Genomic DNA, 18319 nt, shown 5'->3' on the forward strand with positions numbered 1-18319 from the left:
TCTTCATCTCTCCACTTACACGTTCTCTTCTGCTGTTTGAGCTGCTACACTCCAGTAAGTCAATGCTGAATTAAAATTTATCTTTCTGTACAGCTGCCAAAGTGACTGTTTTTTTGGTAGAAACAAATTGCTCATTTGCAATTATATTCTAATTTATCAGAGACCATTTGTACAACTTTTTTATTTTTTAAATTTCTTGTGGGGATTAATAGTCTTTGCTTGAGAAATTATTTTCAATGCCTTCTAGGCAAATCTCACCTTTTCTAAAAATGCAGCTGGAAGTTCAGCAAAATTGTTTAACAACTATGTGGCTGCTTCATTATCTTTGCTTAGCATGCAGCAGAAATATAAGATATTAAGGAGGATATCAGGAGTGCCAAGCGTTTTCTATAAAAACACTTGTCTATCATAAGAGTTTCATAATCTTAAGACAAACCTTGGAAAGATGAAGTTGTAAAATACATTTTGTATGCTTTATACTTACCCTGCGGCTTTTGTTTTTAGATATGTACTTCAGATATACTTCACAGCCTTTTTTTTGCCCCAGTTTTGTTCTGAAAAGAAAATGCAAACAGATTTTCTGAACAATAAACTTCTAGAATCTGGAGGTTTAAGGAAGATTTAGATTGTAAGAGTTGATAACTGTGCCTTAGTGTCCTGCCAGTTAATACAGAAAGTGACTCTTACTGCCAAGATCTGGCTATAACCCTTCAGACTGGAGACTTAAGAGGTAACTGATTTAGGTAGTTGTGATGTTTATTAATTGAGTAACACACATTCTTTAAACTACTATTCAGCTAAAAACACACACTTAGAAGTATTAAGCCACCATTGCACTGCTATGGAACTCCCTTTTGAATCCCACACAAATAGTATTATTTTTCTTTCTTCATGTAGTGTTAGGATACAAGATTGTCCCTGCTTGCTTTGTCCTGTCATGTCATGGTATATACTTGATGGGGGAGCCCAGTGGGTTATCTAGGGACTTCTCCCTGGCATTGCATGGGACTTGGATGAAGTGTTGAAAGATTTTTAGATACTCCCTCCTCTAAACAAATTTGTGGTAGTTTAGTTAGGATGAATTGCTTCTTAGGAAGGAAGGAAGGAAGGAAGGAAGGAGGGAAGGAAGGAAGGAAGGAAGGAAGGAAGGAAGGAAGGAAGGAAGGAAGGAAGGAAGGAAGGAAGGAAGGAAGGAAGGAAGGAAGGAAGGAAGGACTATCCATAAGAAAACATATGGCACATGTCTTTTTGAAAAAGCCAACATCATGCTGAACTGAGTAGTTGTTACTGGAATTCTAACTTATTTTAGCTGAATCTGGATCTCATGCCATGATTCTGCCTCATGCATTTCTCATCATGCATTTTGAAGGTGAGTGTGATGATCCCCCTACTACAGGTGCCCTACTTTGCTTATAGGACAAAGCAGAACTCCTTTTAGGAAGAGGAGTGATAGAGACACTTCTAACATGCAAAGCTGAAGGGCTGAGCTTGGCCTGAGCTGCTAATCAGGGAGAGCTTAAGAAGACGTAGCCAGAAGGTTTAACCACCACAGGTGATGCAGGTGTAGTTTAAGGTGTCAAAACTTTTACAGTAGTCTCTGGTAACAAAATACTAATAGTAAGAGCTTACAGCACGTTCTATCTATGTTGCTCAATTAAACACTAGTAAATGGTAAGTCAGCACTCTAAGAGGTGGAATCTGGTTCGGTCATTTGACTTAGATTACTTGTGGTTTTCATTTAAAGATGACAAAAAGACACTTGCCCAAGAGAGTTGAGTTTATTGTAGATGTGAACAGTGAAAACTCTAGCGAGGCCACTTGGCTTAGTTAAAACATAAAATAACAAAGCCTTCCATGCTTAGAAAATACCTGATCTGTGTCTAAACAACTTTACAACCCTATTTAGAATGAATAATATACAAACAGTATGTTATCCCTTGCTTTCCATTTGAATTAGGCTGGAAAGTCTTACAGCAGTTAAATAGCAGTTAAATAGTTAGGCATCCCTTAGCAGACAGTTATGGTGTTTTATGGTGAAAACTAAACCACTATTCAAAGTCCTTAATCAAAGATGTTAAAATTATGCCAAACTGGACGTGTCTGAAGATTGTTCTGCATTTCTTACAGCTTTTTCTCTCCACAAAGGCACATGTTTGAAGACAGAAAGAAGGTTTATTTTCCTCTGATTTGGTACTTGGCAAATGCCATCAGGGGAGTGAATTAAACACCTAAAGATGGTAAGCATTCAAGGCATAACACAGCTGTGAAAAAGGCTCAGTTTGAGGCCCTGGCTTCAAGAGCAAAAGTGGTGCCATTATTTTCTACTTGGACTTCACAGTAGACTTTGTTTTATTTTTCATGAGAACCATACTCTATACACTTCAGGCAGTTGTGCAAACATATTTCTTTCATTCCTATTTTAGAAGTATTTTTTAGCTAATTTTGCAATATAGATGTAAGAGGAGTGAAAAAGGTCCTAGCACTTGAAGTTTATGATCACTGAATATTTCCAAAAGAAAAGAGCTCACTGTAAAACAAAGAGCGTTACTGAAAAATAATTAGTGAGCTTTTCCCTTTGGAGAATTGCTTTTAAACCTTATCCAGTTTACCCTGCTCTTGGCATCCTGCTGCTGACATCAAATGGACAAATTTTACATTTGGTTACCTACATTGTCTTATAGGTGGGTGTGTCCCAGGAGAAGGCAACCATGTAAAAGCAGCTTAGCAAAACCGTTAAGCCATTTAAAAAGTGTCTCCAAATATTTGCTGACTTTTGCAGTAAAATTCCAATGACAGTTGCCAGATCTCCCAAAGACCTGCAGAGCCTGCTTCTCATTTAGATGGCAAAGAGGGTGGCTAACTCTTTTTTGTCACTGCTCTATTTAAGCACACTTCCAACAAGACTTTAGAGATTATTTTAAAAGTTGTGTGTGTGTATTATGTTATATAATTTGTATATATTTATTGCCGCTTTAAAAACTTTGCATTCAAGCCTCACTTAGTGGACACTTCCATTACTGATGCTGCATTAATATATACAGATGCTGTACTTCTGACCTATAATTTATAGTCATGTGAGTTTTATATCTGTTTTATAGGCTGAAAGTTAAAGTGGAAAATTTTGAAGGTAGCCTCTGATACTAGATGAATCACCCACAGATATATGGTGCCATTCTTAAAGTGCTGTAACTCCTTCCTTACCCTTCCCCATTCAGTGCACTCACTTTCTTACCTGTGATGCTGACATGCCTGGTGAAATATTTCTTGCCCTGTTCTGTCTGGAGAACTGCTACTTCAAACACTGAAATGGTAGCAGGGTGCTCACCTATAGGCAGCTCAGCTGAGGTTTTCCAGTGGAGTGCTTATGATTTCATGCCACAATACCTATCATAGCATGAACTGTGCCATCCTTAAGAGTGTTGACTACCCAAGCCCCTTTTCTTTTAGTCTTTTCCATTGTCATTTTCTCCAAATGGCACCATGCATATTTTATTTCAGAATGGAAAGACATCTCCTGGTAAAGAAACAGATTCAAGGTGGGACTTTGCAAGACAGCCCAGCCATGCTCTTACAATGAAGGTAGCCAGTTCAACTCACTGAATGAGTTAAATACTAATTTAAGAAAACAAGGGATTTGTTTTCTTTCAGAATAGTAAATTTCACATATTTGTCAAAGAATTGCAAAAGTGAGAGAAGGCATCTAGCCCTTTATGGAGAAATTACTAATTTAGCTGGCCAGCTGGAAATCTCCTCCTTCAATTTTAAAAAGCTAAACATATCCAAATCCCTTCAAAAGGCAATGAAGAGGAGATTTCTGTAAAAGTCAGCATGCCCCACTGACACAGTGGGCTGTCTGAGAACTGTCTAATCATGGACTCTAACAGCAGGAATTTGAGGCACACAGCACTTTGGAAAGATGTGAAACTAGGCCATATTTATAAGAGGTGTAGCAAGAGTGATATTTCTAATTTCTTAAGTGTGTTAAGCACAGTGGGTTTGCTTGGTTTTTTTCCAGATTTGCAGCTGTCTTGTACAAATAAGTATAACTGTGTTGTCTACTTTGGAGTTACATGAGTGTGTGCTTTCATTTGAATTTGACCTTGAATTGCCTTGAATGAAGTGCAACTTCATGGTAATAAAATAGCAGGAGGACTTATATAACAGTGCTGGAGCACCCTGGGTCCCTCCAGAGGATCTGTAAAATGAGAGCACTTTTCTGGCTGCATGGGCCAGTTACAGATCTGGTACCACATCTGTGTGAAAGAAGTTTCTTCCAATAGAACGTGGTGACTATGAAAACAATTCAAGCTGCAGCAGGATAGTGAGATGCATGTTTGGATTCCAGTTTTCCTGCAGCAGTAACTCACAGCAGTGGGTGAAGTAGGCAGCTCTGGAAGCTGACCTAGTCAGATGACTGAGCCAGATTGCTATTCCTGATAATTTGTACTGCCAGTTATGTGAGTTTGGACTAGTGAATAATGAGAGCAGACACACAGACAATGCTCAAACTAAGGTACTTCCGTCAGTCGGAATTTTCAACTGACTGCTGCCTGTTCAGCAAGAGGAGCCAATGTAAGAAATGGCTGGTACAGTGGCTAGGACATGTGATTTTCAGTTCTTCATTTCCTGTCAATCACCTTCACTTGTCCTGTGCAGTCAATCATGAATATTCATGTTTGTAAAGTCCTTGTTTTCAAGAGAACTAGGTCTATGGTTCTCAAACTGCTGTTGCAGAATCAGATGGATAATGGTATTAAAATAACAGTCATGATCAAAGGGACTACGGCAGTTGTAAATTAGTGGACATCTGTGACCTTTCAGCATAGATGAAAAGCATCTCTGTGCCCTTTACAGTTGAATTCTGTGGTTGCTTCAAGGAGATCTTGACAACTGCTTTTTGCTCTCACTTTATGCAATGCTTAGCATAACAGTACTGATGCTGCCTGTTTCTGGATCAGTTACTACAAATAGCACAGTAATAAAACCCTTTAAATACATTGGTCTAAATTATCTCCTGACCTTCAGCTGTGTCCTATCAGCATCAGACTACAATCCTCCACAGGCTTTTTCAAAGTTTATATCAATAGCCAAGATGTGTCAGAGGCTGAAAGAGGTTTAGCTGTAATAGAAGAGTAATGAAACACAAAGACAGTGTTACAGTATTATATGTTGCCTTCAAAGTAATCTTAATGAGTCTTGATGTCAATATAACAGTGAAGGGAGGAAGATTAAGCCAGTCTGTAAACAATACAGAACCAAACCAACCAACCAACCAAGAGCAAAAATAAAGTACTCAATGATCAGAATAGGATCTTTGAATGCCATTACTTAAATTTCAGTAGGTATGTCATAGTTACTTAAAATTTTGAAGCTTTTCTATGATCCTCTCCTTCATTAATTAAGCTAATTTCAAATAGGGGCACAGGCAAAATTATGCAAGCTAGACTATGGTTACTGTATTGTGCTCAGAAGTGAGTGATTTTTGCATTTTTGAGGAGAGAACTAGCTACAGAAGAATATTTTCCAGAACTGTATATTAACCAAACAAGGCCAGAAAAAGGAATCCATATTTTTCTATTATTGCATTCATGCATGGAAACTGTGAGGCTTTTCCACTAAATGAAACACAGGAAAGAGAAATAGCTCCAGAATGACGAAGAATCACTCTGGTTTTTATTAGTCTGTGACTTGAAACAATGGCTGACATCAGTGTTTGTTGCCTTTTAAGTCACATTGTTTTGCAAAATTTTGGTGGGCCATAACTAATAGCAACATACAGGAACTCTCTAACTAACCTCAGTTCCCTGCCTGTTACTCTGTACTGTGCTGGCTTCCCCTTAACATTTGTGTAAGCACTTTTGTGCTCATTATAATCTTAGTCATGTGCTGCCAACATTTCAATAAGTACCTCCCACAAAAATGTTTCTTTGTACTGTATACCAAGTGCTGCATCCTTGTGCACAGAAAAGGAGGGAGAATGGGGGGAGAGAAAATTTAGATTTATAAGTACCTTTTCTAAAAAAAGAGGAAAAAACCTCTGATGATTTGTGGTATAGTATAGGCCATTTAGTATAGGTAAGTACAGAGAAACAGTATGGGATTTGGAGGGGTAATTTGTAATCATTTGCAAGACTGCAATCCTAAAATTGTAATGCTTGGTGACATAAAGCCATCAGAATACAGGCCACTGTTTTGCAGGAATTTTAGTAGTACAGTGAAAACTATTACTTCAGCACATAATTAAGGTCCAAACCATCTTTAGCATATAAACATCTTTTAATGTGTCCCTTCTGCCTTAATTAGAGAAAGAGAAAACTAAGAACACTATTCAAAGTTAATGGATATTCTTGAGGACAAAAGTAATTGCACTTGAGGGGGAAAAAAATTATGCAAAGCTAGTACTTTATTTGCAGACTTGTAGGAGGGTCCAGATTCTCATTTAGGTTAAGTAGCCTGGGATGTTATTTTCCTATAATCAGTGATATCTGTTCTGAAAGAACCAGTCTGCTGGAGAAAGCTCACCTGAAATAATATAGTTACAAGAAAGCTGTTCACTTTGGGAATGGTGAAATATGAAATAATATTTCAATTGATAAAAAGTAGTAAAAAATCTCACTGCTGCCCATTCTAGAGGCATACCTGACCTTATGCAGAAAAGATGTCTGGATTATTTAAATGTTGCCTTTTCTCAAGATAGACTTCCTGATTTGGGGTTACACAGTTTCTGGTGTTACTTGCACCTGGCTATTACACCCAAACACGGGAACTCTTCTATCAGTGTCTTTGTCTGCTAAAGTTACTTCCCAGCTTTTGTTTTTACTGGCCACACTTACATTGAGAAGGCTGAAATAAAAGATGTACAGCAGGCAGGGTTTCTACAAAAGCATCCTGTCTGAGATATCCATTGGTATATGGATAAAAATATGTTTTAGATAGCTAATCTTACAGTTCATCACAGTTTTTGGCCTGCAGTTGCAATGCAGGCTAACTCCTCCCTCTTAAAGTTTCATCCCATATCTGCATGTGGTGGGGTATCAATGACCCCTCCCAGGAGTGACCGGCAGTGAGCTGGAGGATACTTTCTCCAGTGCAGTGGGTTGCATAGATCCCACTTGCAGAGGATGCCCACAGTTTGTCTAAGTGAAGAATGTGTCTTTTTGGATGACAAAAACATTTATTTGAGTAGCCTGCAAATAAATGCCCCTGGAAGAGCCTGCGAAACTTACTATGCAAAACCACCAGTGTTTCTTAATATACATAATAATCTGCATAACTATTAATGCAGCAATGCTCAATGGATAAGGCCTGAGCAAGAGTTTAGACAAGTCCTGGAGATATCCTTTCAGTGACTTTAAAAAAAAGGCTTTTCTAGATTCACTTTGCTTCTTGTGCTTTTTCTTACTTTCCCCTATTGGAGATCACTGCACAGTAGATCTTCAGCTTCAAACCAGCCACTGATGTAGTACAAATAACTAACAATCATAATCATCCAAGTAACAACAACCTCTCTTTTTCCTCTCCATCCTCTTTTACCTTCCTCTCCTCTCCAGACATACTTTAAAGTAGGCAAAAATAAACTGAAGAGGACTTGAAATGTGTTGATTGGCTGCTAAAATCTTACAGTGGTTTTAATTACTCTGTCTTCCACATCCTGTATTTTGTTATATTTTCCTTCTTTGGTGAAGTAACCTGACACAAATTTCTCAGAAATGCAATAGCTCATCAACGTTTTTCTTAGCCTAACATGCTGAGTTTCTGTTCCAGCAGTGCTTACCTTTATGCAACCCAATCTCCAAAGTAAAATCCTACTTTTTGGAAGTCTTTCAAAAGGACAGAAGCCATCTGAGGTTAAAGAGATTGTCTTAAACAGATACTGGCCTTAACTACTGTGTTTCTCCTAAATTTCTTGGCTTAATTCATTAAAAATGTATAAAATAGCAAAACACCAGAAAGCTATGAGAAAGTGTCTTTAGCCTAGGGTCAAAATTCATATTTCATCTGTGGTTTCTGTCTATTAAAAGGCAGGACTACCACATTTCTGTGTTTTCTTTTGATTTTTGTCTGGATATATTCAGGTCTCCTGCCTTCAAATCTATCTGTGGGTAGATTTTTCAGCTGAGGCAGCCTGTGTCTGTGCTGTTTTCAGTCTCATCAGGGGCTGGATCCTGGAGTCCATTCCTGAGCAAGGAGCCAAACAAAGGGTTTTGCTCAGCCACTGTGGTGCTAACAGGAGAGCATCACATCCACTGACCAGGCATCAAGCAACAGGTACAACAGGATTTGTGAAAATGCTGCAAGGACCTGCAGGGCTGGGATGGGCTGAGCATGGGGCTGGCAAGAGCTGGAGAGAAGCTCACAGAGATGTGTTACAGGTGGTAGAAAGCCTAGGGAGCTAAGTTGGAAGTGGTTGTCCAGCTTAGGAGGCACTTTGGAGAAAGAAGTGCAGAGGACTGGGTGTCAGAGGAAATGGGTGTCTCATTTCCCAGGACCAGAGCAGTGGGCAAGGGAGAGCAGCTGAGGTGTAAGTGGAATGGGAGTCTGCAGTGAATGACTGCCAGCCAGGCTGAGGAGAGGAGACCTCTGGGGAGAGGGGCAAGAACATTGGATGGGATGAGAAAGGCTGGGAAGGTAGGCTTGCAGCAAAGAGGTTTGCAAAGAGGTTTGTGTCTCCATGGCACTGATGTAAACACTTCCAACCAGCACCTGTGGTGGAAAATTGTACCACACAGCCTCCACACAGATCTGCACTGATCTCTCTCATTCTCCCCAGCTCAGCTACACCATCACTTTTGCTCTGTGGAGCAATGTAGGCCTTTTATAGGCAAATAAAAATCGAGTAAAGGATAAGGTCCCTTTAGTTTTTCTGCAGTTGTTTGTTGTTTGATACCTTGACATGAAGGGTAAATGGCTTCCCACTGAAGTCATCCGGCTGGCTGAAGGTCCCCAGGTGAAGAGACTTGTTTGTATGTATGAAAATGAAGCTTCTGACCTAAAATCTTCAACAAAGCTTGCAGGCATATGGAATCAATTCATATTTCTGTTTCTGTGAGATAATCCCCTGGCACTAATGGCTGAGGTCTGTAATTTATTCAGCAAAATGTCCCAACTCCTTCTTGCTGGGGCTTCAGAGCTTTGGGAATTTTTTTATCTTTTTTATTCTTTCAGATTTGATAATCCTATTTAACCCTCCTGCAAATAGGACCCCAGGGAGAGCTTTTCAGTTACACACAATTAGTTTTATAAGTAGTGTTATTAAATCCTCCATTGGCTGTTTGGTATTTTTAAATTCCTTTATTAATAGCAATAGAAGCTTTTGTATGAAGAACAGAGGGTGGCATTATATGAAATAGTTTCAGACTCTAATAATAACTTCTGCTTGTGAGTAGAACTAAGAAATGAGCTTTCTTGTCTAAAATTTTTTTCAAATCTGCTACTCCTTTCCCCCACTCATACTTTCTCCTCCTCATGATTTTCCTTCAGATGTATAAACTACGCTGGATCCTGAGAGAGAAGTTCATGGAGCAGGGCCAGCCCAGAGCAGTCTTGCCAGGTTGATGTTTCCCTGCCTAATGCTGAGGATCATGCTCCCCTGCCAGTGACCCCATTGCCAGAGGCATCAGGTCAGAGGGCCACAGCTCAGTCCAGCTGCCCTTGGCACTCAAGGCCACAGAGCTGGAGAGGGGCCATGGCTATTGCTGAATAAACTGAGGAACTGTTGCCTTAGCTGGGGCAAAAGGGAGGCAGGTACTAGACAGGACCCTGCTGGGATGTGTGAGGACCATGTGAGTCTCATGTTCATAAGAGTGCAGGAATGGTTGGTTGGTAGGCATCTGCCCACTCCAGACCCACAGCCTCCAGTGGAAATGGTGAGAAACAGAGTAAGTGGAGAATAGTATTTCTCCCTGCTGCATTTTCAGTATCCAATTCTGTGTTATATGAAGCTGGTGGCTGTCGACAAACCACCTCATCCACTAGGCACTTTTCTTTTTCTCTGTAAATGTGACTGGTTTTCTTTTGCCACATGTATGATTTTATCTTCAACAATATCCCATAACACATTCCCCAGTTCCTCACTGTAGGAAAGGGTACTTTTGCTTATTTTTAAACCCACTGCCTGATAACTTCATTGTTATGAGACAGACTGAGCAGTCATTGCATATTCACTTCCCCCTTGTCACTCCTGATTCCCATTGTTCTCAGAGTATTGTATTTGACAAGGTTGTATTTTAGATCTTGTACTGAATCTAATACAAACATAATGTTTAAGGCTCTGAAGTTGTGGAGTGGAGCTGAATGCACTTCATCTTTGTCTGCTCTCCTGGGACTATTGTGCTGCCATCCCTATTCCTGTCAGGCTACTTCATTTACATTTTAAAACCTGGGATTTAGAATGAATATGTAAAGTGACCTCCCAGTTCATACAGTAACTCCTGATACTTAGTTTTAAATTTAAATCCTAACCATAAATTTAGAATTTAATATATAGACTGTATTCCTGTCCAATTTGTACTGAAAGGATCATAAGAATTTCATTTGAGAAAACTGAAATAAACCTTCAATTAAAAAAATAATCAGCACTATTATTTCTTTCTGCGGAAGGTGCAGTAGCTTGTGTTAGTTTTGGCTGTCCTTTTCAAATGAGGATTTATCTTTTAGAACTTATATGCATGATTTTACAACCAAAAAAAAAAAAAAAAAAGAAAAAAGATTTGAGAGCACACTTTTGTGAGAAGGCCTGGTTTCCACTGCAAGGTCCTCAGACTGCCCTCTTCTCAAGAGTGAGATAATTCTGTTTCTGGAAACAATATCAGCAAATTACTTTTGCTTATGAACACACTAAAAGGAGTGTGCATTCATCTTTTTAACACACAGGATTTTTAAATGAAGATAAATGTGTATAAAGACATTGCTCATTTCCTGGTATTTACAGAATTGTTATCTTTCACCTCTTCTTCTTCTCTTCTTAGTCTTACAAAACCAAAATAAAATTCACAAAGAATTCCAGTGGACAATATAATTTTGTTTATTTTGTTTAAAAATATATACTGTAAGCTAAAAAAATAGATATTATATATATATACATTGGCAAGAAATAGAAAATGGCACTTTTTTACTAAGAATAACCACAGGTTATTTGAATATCCCATAGTGTCTGTAGATATTTCTTGGCAGCAAAACTATTAAGAACAATGATTGTCATTCACACTAGACTAACATTTTCTTTACATATCTACAATTGTTCTTGGGCCTTGCCAGAGAATTTAATGGTTGGCATCTCACACTAATGTGAAGAATATAATTTACTACATTCTGTTTCTGGAGGTGGTGGGAAATATAACCCTTTTGCTCTCTATTTTATTTTCTTTTCACAGGAAATCTTCATATATTATAATACAAACACAACAAAACAGCATAGTTTTATATTAGTATTTGGTGCAGCTGTCCATAGCTGAACAAGCTATTAGATGATGAAAAAGCAGGATCACTGGATTTAGCTGGGAACACAGCATTGCCATCTGCAGTTCTACACAATTGCCTTTATTATTTAGTAGGTCATTGTCAGCTGGAACACTTACTGAGCCCAGAGATACTTTAGGAGTAGGTCTTTAGAGTCAGGTCAACACAACAAAATTGAGTTTCTCCTTTGGAGCTGCTGTTGGTTTTCCCCACAGCTTAGGTTTACAGAAAGAATTTGAGAAAAACAGTCTTTTTCATGAAAAAATTGCTTAATAAACACTTGCCCCCTTCTGCACATTTTTCTGTTCTCAGTAGGAAGAAAGATGGCTGATGCCTCCTCCCATTTTCTTCCCTAGACAATTCCACAAAGAACAGCCCATAACATGCAGCTTGGAATTGGCACCCAGCCTGGTGCCTGGAGCCTGGCTTGGGGAGTAGCCCTTTACTTATATTTTAAAAGAAACTTCCTTTTCCTTCCCTAAACCTCTGCTTTCCAAAAAAAGCAAGTGAAACCTAAGAAACCAAACCCTTCCCCAAATCCATCTGGAGGGCTGGAACTTCTAGGGGGGAATAACCCACCCACTCAAGTGCAGACTCAACCAAGGGAACCACTATTGCAGCTTTCATGGGTAGGTGGAAACCTAAAGCAACAGATGCACTCACAACTTTTTCATTTGCTTATTTGCTGAAGAAACACCTATTCAGAGGATAGAAGGAGGGTGGAAGGTGGTGGGGGGGTTTCTGCCTACACCTTCAAAGGGAAGTGGAACTGGCTGACACAGCTGTTTTCTACACAAAGAAATTAGGAAACCTGGAAACAGAGGGTCATTTAAGGCAAGGACCGGCGGCTGGTATTTTTCCTTTTCTCCTCCCAAGGAGTTGTTAATCTCATCTCACTTTGAAGAAACCCAAGAAAGTATGTGTGCAGGCTCATGGGAAAGCTGTTCTGTCTTGACAGGGTGGGAGGAAAAGAGAAAAGGTCAAGAACAGAGCATGTTTACCTAAGCCATGTGCTCCAAGCTGTGTGTTGCTGTTGAGTGCAGCTGCTTCCACTCTGAGCTGGCATTTTGTGGTTTGAATACTAGACCACTAAATAAAATATGGGGTTTTAATACCTTTTTTTAAAAAAAATATATCCAGTGTGGGCTGCTAAAGTAAACAGAATATTGCACGAGTGCACATTTCATTCATATGAGCAGGAACTTAAAGCAAAAACAGGAGTGCAATTAGCAACCAGAACCAGCAGGCAAAGGCACTGGAATACAGCACAACTACAGGCAGATATAAATTTCCTTTTAAAGAAACATACTTGGAGGACCAGTTGCATAATTCTGCAAGCTAAGGAGAACACTGACTCACTGAGTCAATATTTGCTAAATTTACTGGGCCAAATTCAACTCTTGTTGAAGACAGAAAAAACTTTCAGAGCAAAGAAAGGGCCTGGCCATGAAAGTCACAGGCAGCAGTCTCTCTTCCCCAGATCCTTCTCTTCCTGAGACCCTGATCACTTCCTACTTTCTCAGGATGGATTTTCCTTCAGCTTCAAAGACTTTGGGCAGCTTGCCCTTCATATTTAGTATTTTGTAGACTTGTGCCATTAGGAACTGGTGCTTCTGGTAGCTTTCTCCACTCTTTTGACTAGTATTCATAACAGAAAAATACAAGACTGAACCAAGAAATTATTACATGTCCTGTTGAAAAAGAAAGTAAACACACATTTACTAAAGATAAGGAACTAAGATGTGCAAAAAAGGGATGGAAGCACAGACCCATCTTCATAAACAGATATAAGCTGAGTTGCTTAACTGTTGCAGCCAGGTTAACAAAAGAGGAAAAAAATGAAAGAAGAAAGTTTTTAAAAGTGACTTAACAGGGCTTTAAACAAGGGAGCATGGCCTGCAGGGACATGTGAAAAGTCAATGGTGAGGGAACATAGTGAAGCTGAAAGATTTGCTTTGTGATCTGCTCTGGTATTTCAGTTCTGAGGGAGCAAAAATGTCTTTCCCTGAGGTTTTAAGTCCATCTGGTGTGTGGCCTGCTGCACCACTGCAAAATTCTGCTCAGATTTCACAGTCTGCTATGAGCAGAGTCTAAGGAGAAAGCAGAAGCAGTCTGGGAAACCTAAAAAAACATTCTCAGGGAGTTTGCAGTGGTTTTTAATATTTCATATTTTGATATTTGAGTGTGTCATTTTCCCTTTAAATAAGTCTATCAATATATTTAAAGGAATCAGTATGGAATCAGTATGCACCTTTTCCTCACCTAGAAGCATGAAAAAGCAGGACAACTTACTTTTTCACCTTTTGGGCTTCACTAGCTGCACGAAGGAAGGACAAGCTGGCTCTGCACTGAAGGGCAGATCACAAGAGAAACTTATATTTTCTCTACAGCTCTTTTTAAAGCTGTGTGGGGAAAGAGATAAAATCAGTGCTGGCACCTGAAACAATAGGGAGTTTTGATAATATGACTCCTTTTTTTCCATCTTTTCTTGATCAACAATAACAGATAATGCTCTGCGGACTGAATTCCTCATTGTCTTGCAACGAGGATGCCTCGTTGGCATATATAATCATCATAATATGGATGACTTCCTCCTCTGTCACCCAAACTCTCGTTACCTTAACTCAGTTAGCCACTCTGTGTGCAGTTTTCTGGAAGAACTAGGAGTCACCATCAACATGGACAAATCAACACCTTCACCCACCAGAGACATTAGGTTCCTGGGATACCACATCGTGGACGACCACTTGCAGATACCTGAGACTACGTGGGACAGACTAAGGACTGTAATTAAATCAATCAAACCTGGACTGCAGTATGATTTTAAAATAATGATTTTAAATCAAGGGCAAGTCCACTGAAGCCAGGTAACTTGCACACAGGCTAATTCAGTCATGCCCTGATGCTAGACAGCCTTCTCCTGAATGAACTTACCTATTACTGGGGCAAGTACTCTTTCCTCAGCCTCCTTCCTGAGCTATGGGTGCTTTGGGAAAGCTTAATGAAAGTAGAAAACAGGTTAGAGGAAAGGAGAGGGGAAGAAAAATGTCTAAATGTACAGTTTTATTTTAGCATCGTAAAACCTCCCTTCTTAGTAGAAATGAACTAAGACAACAGTGGAAGCGCAGTTTCTGGACTGAAGTGCTGTTTTGTGGTACTCCTGAAAGAATTTGGCTTTGTCTTGTCAACCACAAGAGATGGCAGAATGCCAATTTTCTTTTCAACTGGTTGTCATGAGTATTTTCTGATGTTTCTGAATGAATGTTGATCAAAGGAGCTCAAAATGGTTTTAACCTTTTAAGTCTACCCCTTAATTGAAAATATATTTAACGTTAAAAAAATTCTTTTAAAAATTTGGTTTTCCTGTAACTATTATTCAACTTGTATTTTCCGTACTTATAATAAGCTATTCAGTAATTGAAAGATTTTTACTGACAGCATTAAGCAGAGCTCTTTTTAGCACCTATGACTAGTTATAATTAATTGATCCATAAATAAATTAATCTAAAAAACACCCCACTGTTAACTTTTTTTGAGAAAATAATAATCACCTACCTGGTGAGGTAGAAGAAAACAATCAACAGATGCGGGTATGAATTGTTTCCAGCCCTTGTACCTACGAAGCCTCTTTTCCCTATCTACTTATTTAGAAGCAACAGAGGAGTACTAAACAAATTATCAGAGGGATGGACAGTGTACAAAAGGAAGGCTTCCTGAATTTTCCAACATTTCCACTCAGCAGAATGTAGAAAAAAAAAGCATAAATATAAACTAACAAAAATACAAAAGAGAAAAAACCCTGTTGAGTTACATCTACAAATCAATCAAAACCAAACACTTTTAGCTTTTTATCTTCTGTCTCCCTTCCAGTCTTCAAAATAGACACCAGAAGCTGTTTTGGAAAAGTGCAGCACGCACTTATTTTTTGAGTGTGTGCAGAACACACCTATTTTTCCAGGAACTGTTGAATTCCTGTGTTGTGAGACAATTAGATAAATTTTGTCCCAGATGAGGATGAACGAATCTTAAAGGTTTTTTTTCAGACTAACCTGCACCCATTGACTTAGAGTCGAGGCGTTTGAGCACCAAATAGTATAATGTATTAAATATTTAGATTTTAATACTTCACTGAAAACAATGTAAATGTAGGCCCCACATGCTGAACTCATCCATGAATAGTTCTGTTTTTAAAACTGATCTCTGCCTAGAAGTCAGTGCAATCAGGAATAGCTCCTTTTAGAAAATACCCCATAGAATTCAAGTAATTTTTGTTGACCTCATTAGTTTAATCTCCCATGCTTTTCTTATTTACTCAGAAGCCATTAGCACGCTCTGGCAATCTGTAGTTGAGAACCACAGGGCTAGACCCAACATGAGAGTTGAAGCAAACTTCATTCTGTCATGCTCTACAAGCATCACAGAAACACAAATATACACAAATACACTGTACACAGTGGTACAGTTTCCTAACAGATTTTCCAAAAAACATATTTTGGCCACCTAGTCTTCTTCCTCCATTTTGGAGAAGGCACTTGCTCTCAACACCTCCATGCAATTCACAAGAATGAGTGCTCCTGTTAGCTCTCTCCACTGTTTTGTTACTGGGTTTTTCATTTTATCCAAGGCTGACTGCAGGTCTTGTAAGACATCCCTGTAACCATCTCCATAATGGGCAGCCCACGTGTAGAGAAAATCATATGCAGGTTTCCACATCATCTGAAAATAAAGGCAAAAAAAGAAAGGTTTACTGGCAGAAATTTAATTATTGAGGAAAAAAAATAGCTAAATAGTTGACAAGTCATAGAATAGAAAAGAGAAAATAAGTGTTTAATCCCTAGGCATGCTGAAATGCTTTCTCAAAAAAGGCATGTTGATATAAAAACTCCACTAATCTTATTTACTTTATTTCCATGAAACTCTCAAATTCTCAGATAGGTAAATAATAAATAAATTCTTCATTCAGATGATTATCACCAAGTTGAAATACATCCGTGTCTGAAAGTATAAATCAAAGAACAAGAGTGGAAAGAACAAGTTTTCCCCTTGATCATCTTTTGCAGTGCATACATCCAGCAACAGTTTCCCTATTTGGTTGTGCTTTTGATGATTACTGCCCCATTAATCAACATCCTACTGTCCCTCTACTCGACCTGGAAATTTTAAACATGCCTTTACCTTTCAGAACTATTTTCTGATAAAGCAGCAGGAACTTAATCTGGCTACTGCCATACAACATAATAAAAAATGTTCCTAGAAAGACCTCAGCAACAGCAGGAGGCCTAAGGAGAATCTCTAACCTTTATTGGATACAGGAGGCATTATAGTGACAAAGGATGAGGAAAAGCTTGAGGTACTTAATGCCTTTTTTGCCTCAGGCTTTAATAGAAAGAGCAGTTGTTCTCTGGGTATTCATTCCCCCAAGGTGGAAAACAAGGATGGGGAGGAGAATGAAGCCCCCTTAATTAATTTATAACTAATTAAGATAACACAATTATACAAATAATTAATTAAAACTATTATTTTTTTAATCAGGACATAAAATTTAGAATTTTTCTTGCAAGAAACAAAGGGAATGACAAGATGGGTTACCGGTGCTTTTTTTTTTTTAACTCCAGTTTCTTTGTTTTTTGCCAAACAAATGAAGCAGATCCTTAGCAGGTGTAATTTGTCGTTGGTCTAAAGACATTAAATAAGTTATAGCAGCATGATTCAGATATCAAGCTGAATTTACATCTTTCAAAGTGCTGAGTAAATTTGCTCAGTTAACAAACAAAATAATCGTTTTCCCTGCTGCTGCTTTCCCAAATGTTACTTGGGCAATCAACTCGCTAGTTTCCCTCTCCTCATTGGCAATAAAGGTTTTACAAACAGCAATTGAGTTAACAATTGCAGGGATCATACACAAATCCACAAAGAAACCCATGACTCTCCTAAAAGGTTCTGTCATTCACTGTTTTAACAGGAACATATTTATGCATAATAATAAATGCATATGGACTGATGAGTGTACATTTTTATATACATATACACAAAATTGATCAGGAAGCTGAGGTTTTTTTAGCATATTTTCCTCTTTTGTTGGAAAAGCAGTTTTGATTGTCCTGATGGATAATTCTGAAGGAAATTGGTTATTTCCTCAATATAATCTTATTAATTTACAAACAGTACACAACATAAAGCTTCACTTCCTTGATTTAAGCTTTATTTACTTGATCCCTGGAGGAACTGAGTAGGAGGAGAATTTCTTTGCTCATAGTTCTAAGCTTTTGTCCACATTTGGGCTAACATCTTTCAGCCTACCCAAGATTGATTCTATGACAGTTTTTGTAAACATTTTCCTCAACTTCTGCTACCATACCCAAATGTTCTCAAAAAAAATAGAGTGTTCTGTATTATGGGCTTTCTTAGGATGAATTTGACTGTACTATGTTTTGGCAGCAGACACTTTCACTGAAAGGCAGAGAGTTTTGTGGGTGGTTTGCCATAAAAATAATTCTGAAAACTCTTGAAAACAAATGAGTAGGGTGTATGAAGTAGAGGATAGGTTTCATGGAAAATCAAAACTCATTTAAAGCAAAGTTAATGTTTATTAATAAATTTTCTTAATATATAAAAAATAAATAGGCATGATGCTGGAAAAACAGTCATAAGATTGCTTTATTTCTGCTGTCTATTAGCAAAGGGGAAACATTTCCAAATAACATGGAGACCAGCAAAGCTGTACATTGATCAGGTCTATAATTCCTTCTGTAGAAACCGGTGGGTTTGTCAACCGAACACAAAAAGCTTAGTAACTAGAACAAAAGTCTAGGAAATCAGTCAAGCCACTGCCTAACAACAAAAAACCAAAACACTCACATTC

General features: G+C 38.5%; 1 protein-coding gene across 1 annotated transcript in view; it reads right to left on the minus strand.

Annotated features, from left to right (window-relative positions):
* Positions 1 to 14507: 14507 nt before the first annotated feature.
* Positions 14508 to 18319, minus strand: part of MACC1 (MET transcriptional regulator MACC1) — a 32011-nt gene continuing 28199 nt past the window's right edge. The window contains exon 5 of the mRNA XM_085050885.1: positions 14508 to 16173. Within this exon, the coding sequence (XP_084907011.1) occupies positions 15958 to 16173 (216 nt within the window). The 3' untranslated portion in view covers positions 14508 to 15957. The remainder of the gene's footprint in view (positions 16174 to 18319) is intronic.

The sequence above is a fragment of the Lichenostomus cassidix genome, chromosome 2, assembly GCF_008360975.1.
Source record: "Lichenostomus cassidix isolate B80296 chromosome 2, HeHo_3.0, whole genome shotgun sequence".
Lineage (NCBI taxonomy): Eukaryota > Metazoa > Chordata > Aves > Passeriformes > Meliphagidae > Lichenostomus > Lichenostomus cassidix.